This window comes from Brachyistius frenatus, unplaced genomic scaffold (genome assembly GCF_029030835.1).
Source record: "Brachyistius frenatus isolate BFR_SWC_R1_liver_20210118 unplaced genomic scaffold, ASM2903083v1 Contig_4, whole genome shotgun sequence".
NCBI lineage: Eukaryota > Metazoa > Chordata > Actinopteri > Embiotocidae > Brachyistius > Brachyistius frenatus.
This window is the reverse complement of record NW_027210603.1, coordinates 1,105,544-1,118,062: the sequence shown is the minus strand read 5'-3', so window position 1 is coordinate 1,118,062 and position 12,519 is coordinate 1,105,544. Positions and strand designations below refer to the sequence as shown.

At 42.4% G+C, this 12,519-nt stretch overlaps 2 protein-coding genes across 2 annotated transcripts in view; one reads left to right on the top strand and one right to left on the bottom strand.

The window, feature by feature from the left end:
* The window catches only part of scn8ab (sodium channel, voltage gated, type VIII, alpha subunit b), a 47,773-nt gene extending 40,936 nt beyond the window's left edge, over positions 1-6,837 (bottom strand). Inside the window, exons 1-2 of the mRNA XM_069708564.1 lie at positions 6,676-6,837; positions 2,587-2,924 (exon numbers count right to left, since the gene is read on the bottom strand). Of these exons, the coding sequence (XP_069564665.1) occupies positions 2,587-2,868 (282 nt within the window). The 5' untranslated portion in view covers positions 2,869-2,924; positions 6,676-6,837. The remainder of the gene's footprint in view (positions 1-2,586; positions 2,925-6,675) is intronic.
* Positions 6,838-10,483: 3,646 nt separating this feature from the next.
* Positions 10,484-12,471, top strand: LOC138626678 (thiol S-methyltransferase TMT1A-like). The gene is made up of 2 exons (XM_069708500.1): positions 10,484-10,986; positions 11,854-12,471. Exons 1-2 carry the CDS (start codon positions 10,492-10,494, stop codon positions 12,085-12,087), a joined length of 729 nt encoding a protein of 242 aa, XP_069564601.1. The 5' UTR covers positions 10,484-10,491; the 3' UTR covers positions 12,088-12,471.
* Positions 12,472-12,519: the final 48 nt, after the last annotated feature.

The window sequence follows — 12,519 nt, the reverse complement described above, 5'->3', positions numbered from 1 at the left end:
TACAGTGCAATGGTGAGCGATTGGATGACTGTCGGTCGAGTAGAGGAGACGAGGTGAGGGTGCAGACCGACGAGGGAGGACGGGCGCTAATGAGGAAACGGAGGAACTTCCTCAGGTGATAAAGGACAAATGGATCAGCGGATTATGAAACATGATTGACATGAATGATGGAAACATGGTGAGGTCGCTAGTTAGCACATCTTGACTAAGCAGAACGAAGCTGTATTGATAAATGCAGGAACACGTGAAGTAGTGGCCTCATAGTTGTCGAGCTAGCAGTCTAAAATCCAAGAGGAATGTGCTCTTTAGCAAGGCACTAAACCCCAGCGGCACCAGTGAAGGTGCTCAGAGGACAGGAAATAAAAGACATGTTGTTATGTTTCTACGGGATGTTGTCCAAACGTATGTTGGCACAGAAATCCTCCAGAAATGATCAAATATCAGAAAGTTGTTATGTTGTTTTTTTAAACCAGCTGATTGAATCAGACTGGCACAAAATTACAGTCCAAAAAAAACATCTAGAAACAAAATATATTTTGTTGATGAACCATCTCTTGGTTTGGGTTGTAACTCTGTCACATGTTAATGCAAATGAAATCATATTTAACAACGTTTTCTTGTATCAGCGTGAGAAAAACAGTCAAGATTATGGGTTGACTTTATTATTACATTATTATTCTAAAAACAACAATCTACAGCCTTTTAATATTTGAAGTACATTGAATATTTTAGCAAACAGCAGACGAGTAGAGATAAGATGTTAATCAGGCTTTTAAGTTCGAGGTCCGAATGTAAAGCCGATGTTTTAAAGAAAACAGCAGAATTTATTTATGTATTTATTAGGAGGCTCATTGAGGAGATCTCTGAACATTAACAACGGTTTCATGTTTTGTTTGTGCTCGTTGCATTTCTTCCTACATAAACTGTAAGGAACATTTTTAACAGTGTTTGCTGAACTCATCTGGGTGACCTTTCACCTACATTTATGGAACTGAGCCTGAGCTGCTTGGCTGTTATGCTAATTCTGTTTTCCATACATAAAATCCAGCAGCTTTAGCACATCTAACAACCAGCGCTGTTCTGCTGTGACATTTTGTTATGTCATGTCCTAAAATAAACTACTCAAATTGTCCTCAACACTTTAACTTTTCATATTTCATATATCAGCTATGCATCAATTATCCCAACCCAATATTCTTATTTGTATTATTTTCTTCATGTGCCCAGATATCCCATGTCAACACACCGTCATGCTGCCTGAGCCAAGACGCTGACAGCTCTCCTTTAACGACCAAAGTTCGCCGCCACCGAGGAAAGTGCGGAGATGTTTCTCAGAAGTTTGCGCCGAGCAATAAGCAGAGTTGGAAAGGATAATGAGACACGAATGGAACCCTTCCTGTGGCCACCGCTGAACTCGGCCTGCGGATGATCAATAGATCACAAAAAGGCACACGCACTTGACCGTTCCATCCGCCCTGCGAGCGAGTGCTGCTCGCCCAGATTGCCGTTCCTGCTGACTGGGCTTCTTGCTTCTATCGAAGCCACAGATTCTCTTGCACATTATCGCCGCCGCCACACAGGAGACGAGCCGCTCCACAGTCCACACCTAAACACACCAGCTGAAGGCACCACAGCTCTTCTCTCCACTTCCTGTTCCCTTCGACCTCGTCTCTAATCCACCAGAAACACTTCCCAACAGGGGATCTGTGTTTGTCTTCTGCACCCGTTATCACACCGACTCGGAATCTGACTTCAGTTTGATGCGTAAACAATTTGAAGTGAGGAATCACAACAACATCCTAAATAACGGGAAATATTGAAGGAGCACTGATACGACCTTCAGCGCTGATATAAACGACATTTTTCGAGACACAGAACTATATTTGGGCCAATTATATGCAACATATGCAGTGAGGAACAATACTCGCAGTGTTTCTACAAACTGCAAAAATACGGTACAATTATCAGTAAAATTGTTACTCTGCAGCCCTGATAAAGGTAAACACTGTCCTCTCCTCCCATCTTCCCTTATGAAAGTGTGTTTGGGCACATGAAGAATCCAGTTAGCATTAGCATAGCATATAAACATAAATTTGCCTTTCCCTCTGGCGGTCACATCATCTGTATCAGACATTAACACACATAATGAATTAACCGCTGCAGAAAGCTGCATCCCACAGCAGCCCTGCAGGAGGAGGAGCTCCGTCCTTCCTCAGCTGGGCTTCGCTTGTCCAGGTGTAGTACAATACAAAAGAAAATCAAAAACAAAATCACAGGCCTTTTTACAATCTGAATGTGCAGCCTGATAATGCAGCAAGTGGCTGCAGAGGATGCAAAGTACTAAAAAGCTCTTAAATGCCTCAAGGTCATCTTTGCTATTGTGGTAGTGAAAACAGCCGCTTTCATTTTAGGTGAGAGCCGGATGTGTGAATTTCTACCGACGAGCGTGACGTGGTCAGCTCACTTCCACCAGAGAGAAACTCTTCTTCTAACTGTATGTAGACGACACCGGACACATGCAGTGTTTGTTGTTTTAAATGTAGGCGTGAGACCTGGATGCTGCGGTGGATCTGTGTGACCACTCACTTTTTTGTTCAAATAGAAGGGGTCCAGATCCTCCAGCGGTGTGGCCGACATTCCTCTAGGAACGTCGCCGTAGATGTACGGCAGGCCCTTCCCGGCCTCCAGGTCGCGGTTGGGTTTGGGATCATTGTCGTCAGATGTGTCGCGGTGACTACTGTCCGATCTCGGCTTGGGCGGCTTTTTGTTCTTCTCTTCGTTGATGCGCTTCTCGATATTAGCGAGAGACTCCGGGGTGAACTTCTTGAAGCTGTCAGGTCCTGGGGGTGCAATAAGAGGCGCGGCCATGTTTTCATCCTGCAGCTATTTCCTCTTTATTTGTTTTCCATCCCAGACATCCAGCTCTGAGAGTGAAGAGAGGGACACAGAGTGATAAAGAGGGAGAAGAGTGAGACGAGGCTCCGAGCAGACGAGAAAGACATCGCGAAAAGAAAAAGAAAAACAGGATAACCAAAGTTGGAATCTTTTAAAAGTTGTTTTTTTTCACGTCATTTTGTCATCAATAACCCTGAAGTGGACATCTTTATATTCTAGACCGGTCGGTTTGCATCCTGTTTTCAGGTACAGTGATGCTTGAGAACCTCACAGATGGAACTCTGCAAGAGAAAGCAAACCAAGCAAAATAAAGCTGGAAAGGTGCAAACGTTTGGAACACGGGCCAGTCGGCACTATTTCTGCTCCTTCCATCACCCTTAATGACTACAGCACTGATCCTGTGTGCCCAAAAAGCTCAACTCCGGCACCCTGCAGCACACAGACAGCATTAAATTCCTCTTTACTCTCACCTCCATGACCCCAAAAACTTCCCACAGCAACGAGACGTGTCGGGTTCTCTCCCCTCAGATGATTGGCTGTTCATCCCAACAGGTTTCTCACAATATTCCCTTTGTATGCAGCATTTAGAGTCATGATTTCCCTTTTAAACATCCGTGTGCATCTGTGTGAGACGGCCTGTAGTGTGAATGTGCCGATAGCACTGCTGATCTCACTGGAGCAGACATCCGAGGTCTGCAGTGCTACGCAGCTCTCAGCTAATTGTTTGGATATGGAAACAATGAGCGATGGCTGAGTCCAAATAGTTCTCACCGAAAAGTACTCACAGGCTCATAAGAACAACTTCTACCCCGAGAGGCCCGGACAATCCACCTCACGGGAGTAAAGTTAGGCTAATATGCTAAACAGGAAGTTAATAAGTCTGTATATGATGCATTATCTGAATTATCTGAGTCACGTGACCTATCAGCTGACTTTAGGTGAAGGCAGGGTGCACCGAGGACAAGTCCCCAGTGCTGGGTGGGGTTTAATGCATGATAACAGTTCTCAATGATGCAGTGAACAAACAGCATGTTGATCTGAGTCTGAAACACATTTCCTCCGACTAGAAATGGCGTCAGTTTGTGTTGTTTCTTCTCTCTGACGAAGCCCTTCCACCTGCTCCTGCTCCCAGTCTGGAGGCTTTACATCCCACCATCCGGACCAAAACAATGATCTTGCATTGCAACTGATTAATCATTATTTTTCTAAATAACTGCTGAACCGTCTCACCAGGACAGTCTTAAAATTATGGCTGGATTTTGGTGGAAATTATTCAAAGCTCTGGGGCTGTGAGTCATTCTTTAAACAGTGAGGTTATAACAACATCATCAGCGGCATCTCTCCAGGCTCACTCCTGCTGTTTGATACAGTCAAATCACAGAAGAATTACACACTGTGCGCAACATTCAGAGAAACAAAGGCAAGGGTACAGACCTGGAAATGTATGTTTTCAAAAAATCCAGAGGCAGAGAAGGATCCAGTAATTCAGTATCTTCGAGAAAAAAAAAAGAAGAAGCTCTAATTCAAGAAAGCCAGCCACGGCACAACCTCCAAGTCTCCTTCCACCAGAGCTACATCAATTCATCAGTCAAGGTGATTCAAACCGGGATGCAATAAGCATGAGCAGCCGTGCCTGGACACTTTACACACAACGCCAGGACAGTCCTAAAAACAGGCAGCCAAACTGGCAGGGGGATGGAAAGGGGGGGGGGGAGAGAGAGAGAGAGAGAGAGAGAGAGAGAGAGAGAGAGAGAGAGAGAGAGAGAGAGAGAGAGACTGCCGGAAATGTTGCAGGTGTTTGCTGGAGGATTTTCGATATCCACTAACTCACCGGGTCATATGAGACACATCGTATAAAATGCAACAACCTGCCTGACATTTTTTTTTATTTTTTAAAGCCTGCTCAGGTCCCTCTTACATCATTTATAGTGAATTCCTTTTAGCGCAAAGCTACAGCCGGCACGACGAGCGCGCAGCTCCGCGCCGGTCTGCGTTAAATCCGTGATGAGTTTCAGAGAAACGGATGGATGGAGGAGAAAACTAACAACTCCCGACAGCATCGAGAGAAAAAAAAAATCTGCTTTTCACTGTCCTGTTCGGCAGCTGTGACGCCGCGTCCTCTGTACGAAGGAGAGACATCCAAACGCCAAAAAAAAAAAAAAAAAAATCCTTTTCCTGTGCTCTGTGCGCTCTGATGATGACCTGACAGCTGATGGAGCTAACTGGACACCGCGGGGGAGACGTTGTGCTGGCGGGGGGAGGGGGGAGGAGGAAGAGGTGGAGGCTACTGGGCACTTGCATCAGAGTCACGTGGGTCGGTGGCCAACTTCATCCTTCATTTCCTGCAGCGATGTCTTAATGTCTGTCACTGTCATCTAGGTTCAGATCTACCGGTGAGGACAGGTGAGCTGAGAAAAATCAACGGGGCTGCCCAATATTAAAGGGGCCTCACATAACCCCTTAATATCCTGCACGAGAGGACGCCTCACTTCTTCGCGCCTTGAGCTGAGTCAACCTAAACTTTATGACGAAATTTTAATGAGTTATGATAATCCACTTTAACCCCTTTTTTCTCCTCATGGGAAAAAGAGGGAGAAATTATGGGCCATCGGGCTGCCCAAACAGATGCAGAACACCTCCTCCTAAATCCTGGAGAACTTCCTCCCTTTGTGATGAAGACCACTGGCTCCTCTTCACACTGTCTGCCTCATCGTGTAGCTGATGTTCACTGACTGAGGCCCGGATAAAGTCCACTGTTTCACACCGAGGCGCACCGTTCTTCTATAGGGCCAAAGCCTAAAATACTGCAGTGTGGTTTATTGCTGCTACGGGCTCCAACTAACTAGTAGGTCAGTTGAATTGCACAAGTCCTGACAACTCATCTCCGACCTGAGCTCAAAACAGCATCAGCACAATTTCACATCATAAAAAAGTGAAATGATTTACAGTAAATAAGAGGAGAGAGGAGGTACGGCGGCCTTGATGCTACACCACACCCGTATATAGATATAATACCCAGACGACACAGATCCACAGAGTCCTTGTGATGCAGCTTCTTTTTTTTTTTTTTTTAACATGGTGGGTAAATTTGGTGTTTTTCAACGGTTGAGACTGCGTTAAAAAAAAATAAAAAAATAAAAAGAACCGGAAAAAGGTGCCGCGGTCCCTTCTGAGGACTGCCAAACTAAAGACGCACCTTCCTCCTCACGCAATACTGTCTCCAAAGAGACTGCCAGAGGGAGGGGGGAAGGGGAGTGGGGCAGAGGTGGATGAGGGGGGGTAAAACTATCACACTTACAAAATAATGGAAGAGAGAAAATCGCGACCCAAAAATGGTTCCCACTGCAAGCCTCACAATATTCAGCCGGAGCACAGCGGCCGGTTCGCGTCGGCACTCCGAGAAGTTTGACGTGATCTCACTTGTATAATGCGTATATATTTCACATTCTGACACAGTGAAATGTCATTCCATCCAGCGGCAGGCCAACTCCCCAAATACCCCGCCGTCTCCCTGCTGCTCCCCACAGCACGTCGCATCACACACAATCGCGTTTATGCCCTTTTTCTAAAAAAAAAAAAAAAAAAAAAAAATCCCGTTTTTTCCGACTTGTAACCGACGCCCGGCGAACATGTTTGTGTGCATGTACTGGCGAGGAGAAAGATGCTGAGGAGAGGGACCGCTCTGCGGCACTGGGATGCAGTCAGTCGACAAAAGTGGGACCGAGCTCCATCCCGCGACAAAAAATACCAGACAAAGCAGGAAACAGATTGTCTACTTACTTTTTCTCGCCTTAACAGAAATCCAGACAGCTGTCAGTGAACTGCAGATGTAGAAAAGACCCGGGAGTAACTGCGGCTGTCGCCATATTGTTGCTGCTATCTTCCTTCCCAGTGCGTGCGGCTACCCTGCATAATTGATGACTCTCAGCAAATTGTTAGGGAGTGTCGGTAAATGCCTTTAGTTTCAATAACGGACAACAGACCGCAGCATCGTAAGCATAAAAAAAAAAACACTGTTCAGTGTTCATGTAACAACAGTCACTGATGGTCTGGTTGAGGCTGGTATTGCAATTGGCAACATATTTGTTTTCATTTTGATTTCTAAGAAAAAATAAAATGTGCATGTGTCCAAGTGTGTCATTACATATACAATTAAGATTTAACCTGGAAGTTACAGGACACATTCAAGACAAGTCTGAGCTTGTAATGACAGTTTTTATAACCTTTAAAACACAATGGATAGCAACTAAACACACACTCTTGACCCATTTTTAAATTAGAGGTTTGAAATTGGTTTGAAAATAAAGTTTCATATGAAATATGTGACATTTTGACTTGTAAATAACCAAAAAACAAACCAGGAAATCAGTTTTGTTAGTCAGGTGTGACCAAAACACTAAATTCTGAGATAAAACCAACGACCCTGATGGTTTCATAACTCAGATTTGTTCCGTTTAGTATCTCACACTAAAAAAAATATAAATAAATAAATCACATCACTAATTATAATTCATAATATCTCTTGTTCAGGAATGTCTAGCTTCAGTGTGAGTTCAGTGAGACAGGAGTGGGTGGAGAGATTCACCTGTAGGTGCAGGGGAGGAGTCTCCACAAGGGGAGGTTATATAAAGGATGAGTGTGTCCGAGACCATGTTCCATATGACACACTGTTTATATCCTGTGAGTTATGTCTACACATGCATCCTCGTGCAATGTGTGTATCTGTGTGTCAGTGCTGAGTATTGTATGGAAGCAGATCTGCAGTGTGCTAGAAGCCACATCACCTGAGGGATGGGAAGATGAAACCTGATCCTGAGGAAGGCTGCAAAGATTCCCTCTTAACCTAAGTGCACGCATTAATAATGCAGGCTAACTTATGTACCTTTTTGTTTAATATTCTTAGTTATGGTTAGCATCGCAATATATTGATTTAGATTTGTTTACTGCGCAGAAAAATGTCCGTTTATCATGCTGTTCTCTATTAAAGTGTCCCAGTAAGCCTTGACAGTCAACCAGTTATGCAGAAATCCAGAAACCCTTAAACCAAAGCACCAATCATGAATGCTAATATAGACAACTATGCTTTTCCTACAGTGACATGTCAAATTATTTACTGTGAAAAAAGGTTTTAATACTGTAAAAGAGAAGAATATTATACAGACAGGGTATGTTTTAAATTCTTCTGCATGCATATTGAAAGTATGGTGGAAACGCTGCCTGCGGTAGCACATAAAGCCTCGCTGATAACCGACTAAATACTGCCAAGATCCAGATACTGGCATTTACTCGAAGCACAAAATAATACATGAGTTTGAGAGCCCCGTCCCTTAACTAAGCCCTGCACAAATTTAAAAAAACTCGGATAATATAAAAACTTCCCATTGCAGTGATACCTGGGTTTTCCTGAACTTTTGGAGGGCTTGGGTGCAGCAAGTTATTTGACTATAAAAACTATGCTTTTTCACATAATTTTGGACTATTGTCATGAAAATCTTGAAATAAAAATGCAATGTCATAAAAATAATAATCACCAAACATTGGTAAAACTAAAGCTCAGTGAATCTATAATTAATCAAGAGCTGTGAAAAAAGACCTTCTGCATTTAAGTGTATTAAGAAAAAAAACAAATACATGGAATACATGCAATATACATGCAATACAATAATAATAATAATAATAATATATAATAATAAATGCAATACATGCAAGGCACAAATTCAGTAGTTCACTGGCAAAGCCAAGTTATAGACTGCTAGTCCAGTAAACACCTAAATGTCTTATTAACTAACTAGTAAAGGTTCTACTGTAGTAGGCCTGCTCAAAAGGCCCTATATCTCCTGTGGATTTTAACAGCTCTTAATTAAAAGTCAAGGAAAATGCCACTTGCATACAGTTAAGTGATGAGGAAACAGCAGTGTCTGGCCCTCGCCCATGTTGACCTTCACGACTTTAATTAGTACGGTTCACTCTACAAACTATTCAAATTCAGTCAGAAAAAGAAATTGCAACTATTAGTCTTCAGTTTTCACCCTTCAAAATACAGGATTGAAGGGTTTTACTACAGAAGTACTTGAATGTGATTCTACAATGTCTCCATCTGGTGGATGACTGAAGAACTGCAGCTTCACATCTAAAGGAAATCATGCAACTACTTTCATATTCAGCTTTTTAGTGCATTTCAAAATTGTGGGCATGAAATACTAGATTAAATCCTTTGCGCAGTGTGCTGTAGGAGGGACAGAGACGTCAGATGTGAAGTCAGGTTGAACCGTAGACTGCAGCCGAAGAGGATTCTCTGGGGAGAGAGGATTTGAGGCTATTGCACCACAGCAAACTTAGCCTGCACTGGGCGCTGAAAATAGACGAATAAAACAGAGTATTCTGAAACAATATGATGTTCAAGGGTTTGGTTTAAATGTTGAATTCAGCAAATGTACCTCACAAAGTTTCCCATGTAAAAAAAAAAAGAGAGAGCAGTGCACACAGCCACAATGCAAAAAGGACTCGATTAAGGTGGAGAACATCATTCAGTACCAAGATAGTGACACTCTTTTGTTGCTTTGGTTGTACATCATGGGAAGTTTGAACATCTAAAGTTTCATTACAAGTCATCTGATGATGAAGACTGTGTGATACGGTCAAAATTTCAAGAATGAATGAGTAAGGGGACGTTGAGTTGAGATGGCTTTTGTGGCACGAGGTTTCGATAATCAACTTAAATCTTCAATTTAAAGGTGTCTTCCACCGGGTTTACGCATATTAGGTGACTGATTTGGAAACGTGGTTTTGTGTTTAGCCTCACTGACCTAAAAGTGACAGCAGGGTTTCACAATCTACACTGTCCATCAAAATGAGGATGAAAACACCCTCAGGACTGCCTCTATTGGAATAAATTATTTGTGTACAGCTCGCAACATTTTAGTAAACTTATACTAACAGCTTTTTGTGTTTTCAGCACAACACACCACGTGGTAGACAAACAAAGGTAGAGACTGATGATCGCTGGAGAGTCCACACCAACCCATAGAAACTGCAGGTGATAGAAGGACTTTGGCTCTTGGTACTTCAATGAAATGTAATTTAAAGAGCTCCAAATCACAACAAAGGTCACGTCAAGGCAACTTACGACATTATAGAGAGGAACACGACAATTCAACCATTTCCACATGAGTCTCTTGACGTCATACTTTGTGTTTTCTTTAAAATTCACTGAGTTCAAGCATGACACAAACTGCTTGGCTTTGGCGAGGGAACTAACGAGCTGGATAAACGTACGGCAACACGACTAACATACCAAAACAATTTCACTTCCCACCTATAATGTAGCTACTGTAGGCTCGGGAGGGGACGTTGTCTGTTTGAATTCAACTAGTTGTCATTAGAGAGGATTTTAGTGGCGACACAATTACAAAAAAGAAAAGTCGCGTAGGTGTTTAAGAGAGACACAAAACGACTTCCGTTTAACTAAAAAAAAAAAAAAAAAAAAAAAAAAAAATCTGTGCCGACTTTTATTTTGAAGATGTACACCGAACTTCCGGTTTGAGCTGCTCTCGCCCAGCGATCTGAACGGTCAACGACGTCGTCCAGACGGGAAAGATGACTTTTTTCATGAGATTCTGGACCTCCGTGGTCAGCGCGTTATGTTTTCCGCTTCATCTGATGTATGCGGTGGGCTTTTATGAAATATACAAACGTATCTTCCCGATTTGTTTATACCGGCTGTCGATCAAGTACAACGAGAAAATGCACGACAAGAAGAAAGAACTGTTTCGCAGCCTTCCAGAGTTCAACAAGCCCGGCGGGCAGCTCACCCTGCTGGAGATCGGCTGCGGCACCGGCACCAATTTTCCGTTTTACCCGCGAGGCTGCAAAGTGATCTGCACGGACCCGAACCCGCACTTCCAGAAATACCTACAGAGCAGCGTCGTCCAGAACGAGCACCTCAAGTTCGAGGGATTTGTGGTGGCGACGGGGGAGGACCTGGGGTCAGTCGGGGCCGAGTCGGTAGACGTGGTAGTCTGCACCCTGGTGCTCTGCACGGTCAACGACATTGCGCAAACCCTGCGGGAGGCGCACCGTGTTCTGCGCCCTGTGAGTGTTCCCGACAGCCGACATGACCCTCGGTTCAAACTGGATTTATTTACCGTTAAATGCTGATTTGCAGCTATGATCTGCATATTATGGAAGCTAATGTGCCAGAAAAATAGGTGCATCGTTTTCAGGGTAATCATTCACCACTGGAGATTAATAACTAACTCACTAAACTAAATAAAATGCATTTATGTGTAATTTCGTAGGTTTATATTATATTTGATTTTACAATTTAGGCTATAAAGATAACTTTTTTTTAATTTTTTTTTTACTATTTACAACTTGTAGTTGTAAAAATATATATATTGAAATATGTATCGCTAAATATTCAAAATTGCAATAATACTGTCATATCAACTTGATAATAAATCGTTGGGCCTCTGGTGATTCTCACTAATGTTACACGTCAGTCTGTAAGAAATAGGAAATGTCAACAATATAAACATTTAATCGTGAGATTCAACCTGAAATGGAATATGAATAGAAGCTCTAACATGCAGAAAACATGCAGCTAAACTTATTATTATTATTATTGAACTTTTGGATTGTTGCCACTTTTAATTGATTTTATTTACTCTGATTGATTGGAAAACACACACCTACATAAGATGGTACATTGGTGTGTTTACATAATCAGGCATGAATATGTGCCATTCAGTGTTCAGATTTCCATTTAATATACTCAGACTTTAATTCACTGTTGTCCAGTTTCTGTCAATATTCTTGTTATTTTGCAAGTTAGGCCTTGGTTAAAAGCAACTATATATATATATATATATATATATATATATATAATAAATCATCTTTATACAGAAACCCATTGCTGCCAGAGAGAAAATAATTCATTTGCATGTTTTTTTTCTGCAGGGCGGGGCCTTCTTTTTCATTGAGCATGTAGTTGCTGACCCCTCGACCTGGGCCTACTTCTTCCAGCACATTCTCCAGCCCGCCTGGTGGTACTTTGGCGACGGATGCGAGGCCACCCGGGAAACGTGGAAATATCTGGAGACGGCTGGATTCTCAGATCTCAAACTGAGACACATCGAGGCACCGCTGGCCTTCATCATCAAACCGCACATCCTCGGCTACGCTGTTAAATAGATTCTGTCTGACGAGCTTTCCCTTACTAACGGTGTATAAATATGCCCAGCATCAAATGCCTCCCTTCTCCCACATGATATAATCACCAATGATAGAGATAACACCAGTCACTTTAATGCTAATTGTTATTTTTGTATGGAAATTAACCTGTTATTTTTTTTAATTTAAAAAAAAAAAAATAGTTTAAACATTGAATGGAAATCTCCAATAGACAGAAGTATATTTTGGTGTTTGTTTGATTAATTCTTCACCTCCAATGTGTGCTGTGATAAAGTGTTACCTTTATTTGTGCCTTAAATGATATAAAATTGTCCCCAATATATGTTTTTGCTGTGATTAAGATGGTCGCATTAAATATGATGGATTAAAGAGTTTCACCCTGCAGCAAGTTGTTTTGTTGTTGTTTCATATTGAATCACAGAAATGTAAAAG

Coding starts and splice junctions, on each gene's coding strand:
- LOC138626678 (XM_069708500.1), top strand. CDS start 10,492: ATGACTTTTTTCATGAGATTCTGGACCTCCGTGGTCAGCGCGTTATGT. Junction 10,987..11,853: donor CGCACCGTGTTCTGCGCCCT/GTGAGTGTTCCC, acceptor TTTTTTCTGCAG/GGCGGGGCCTTCTTTTTCAT.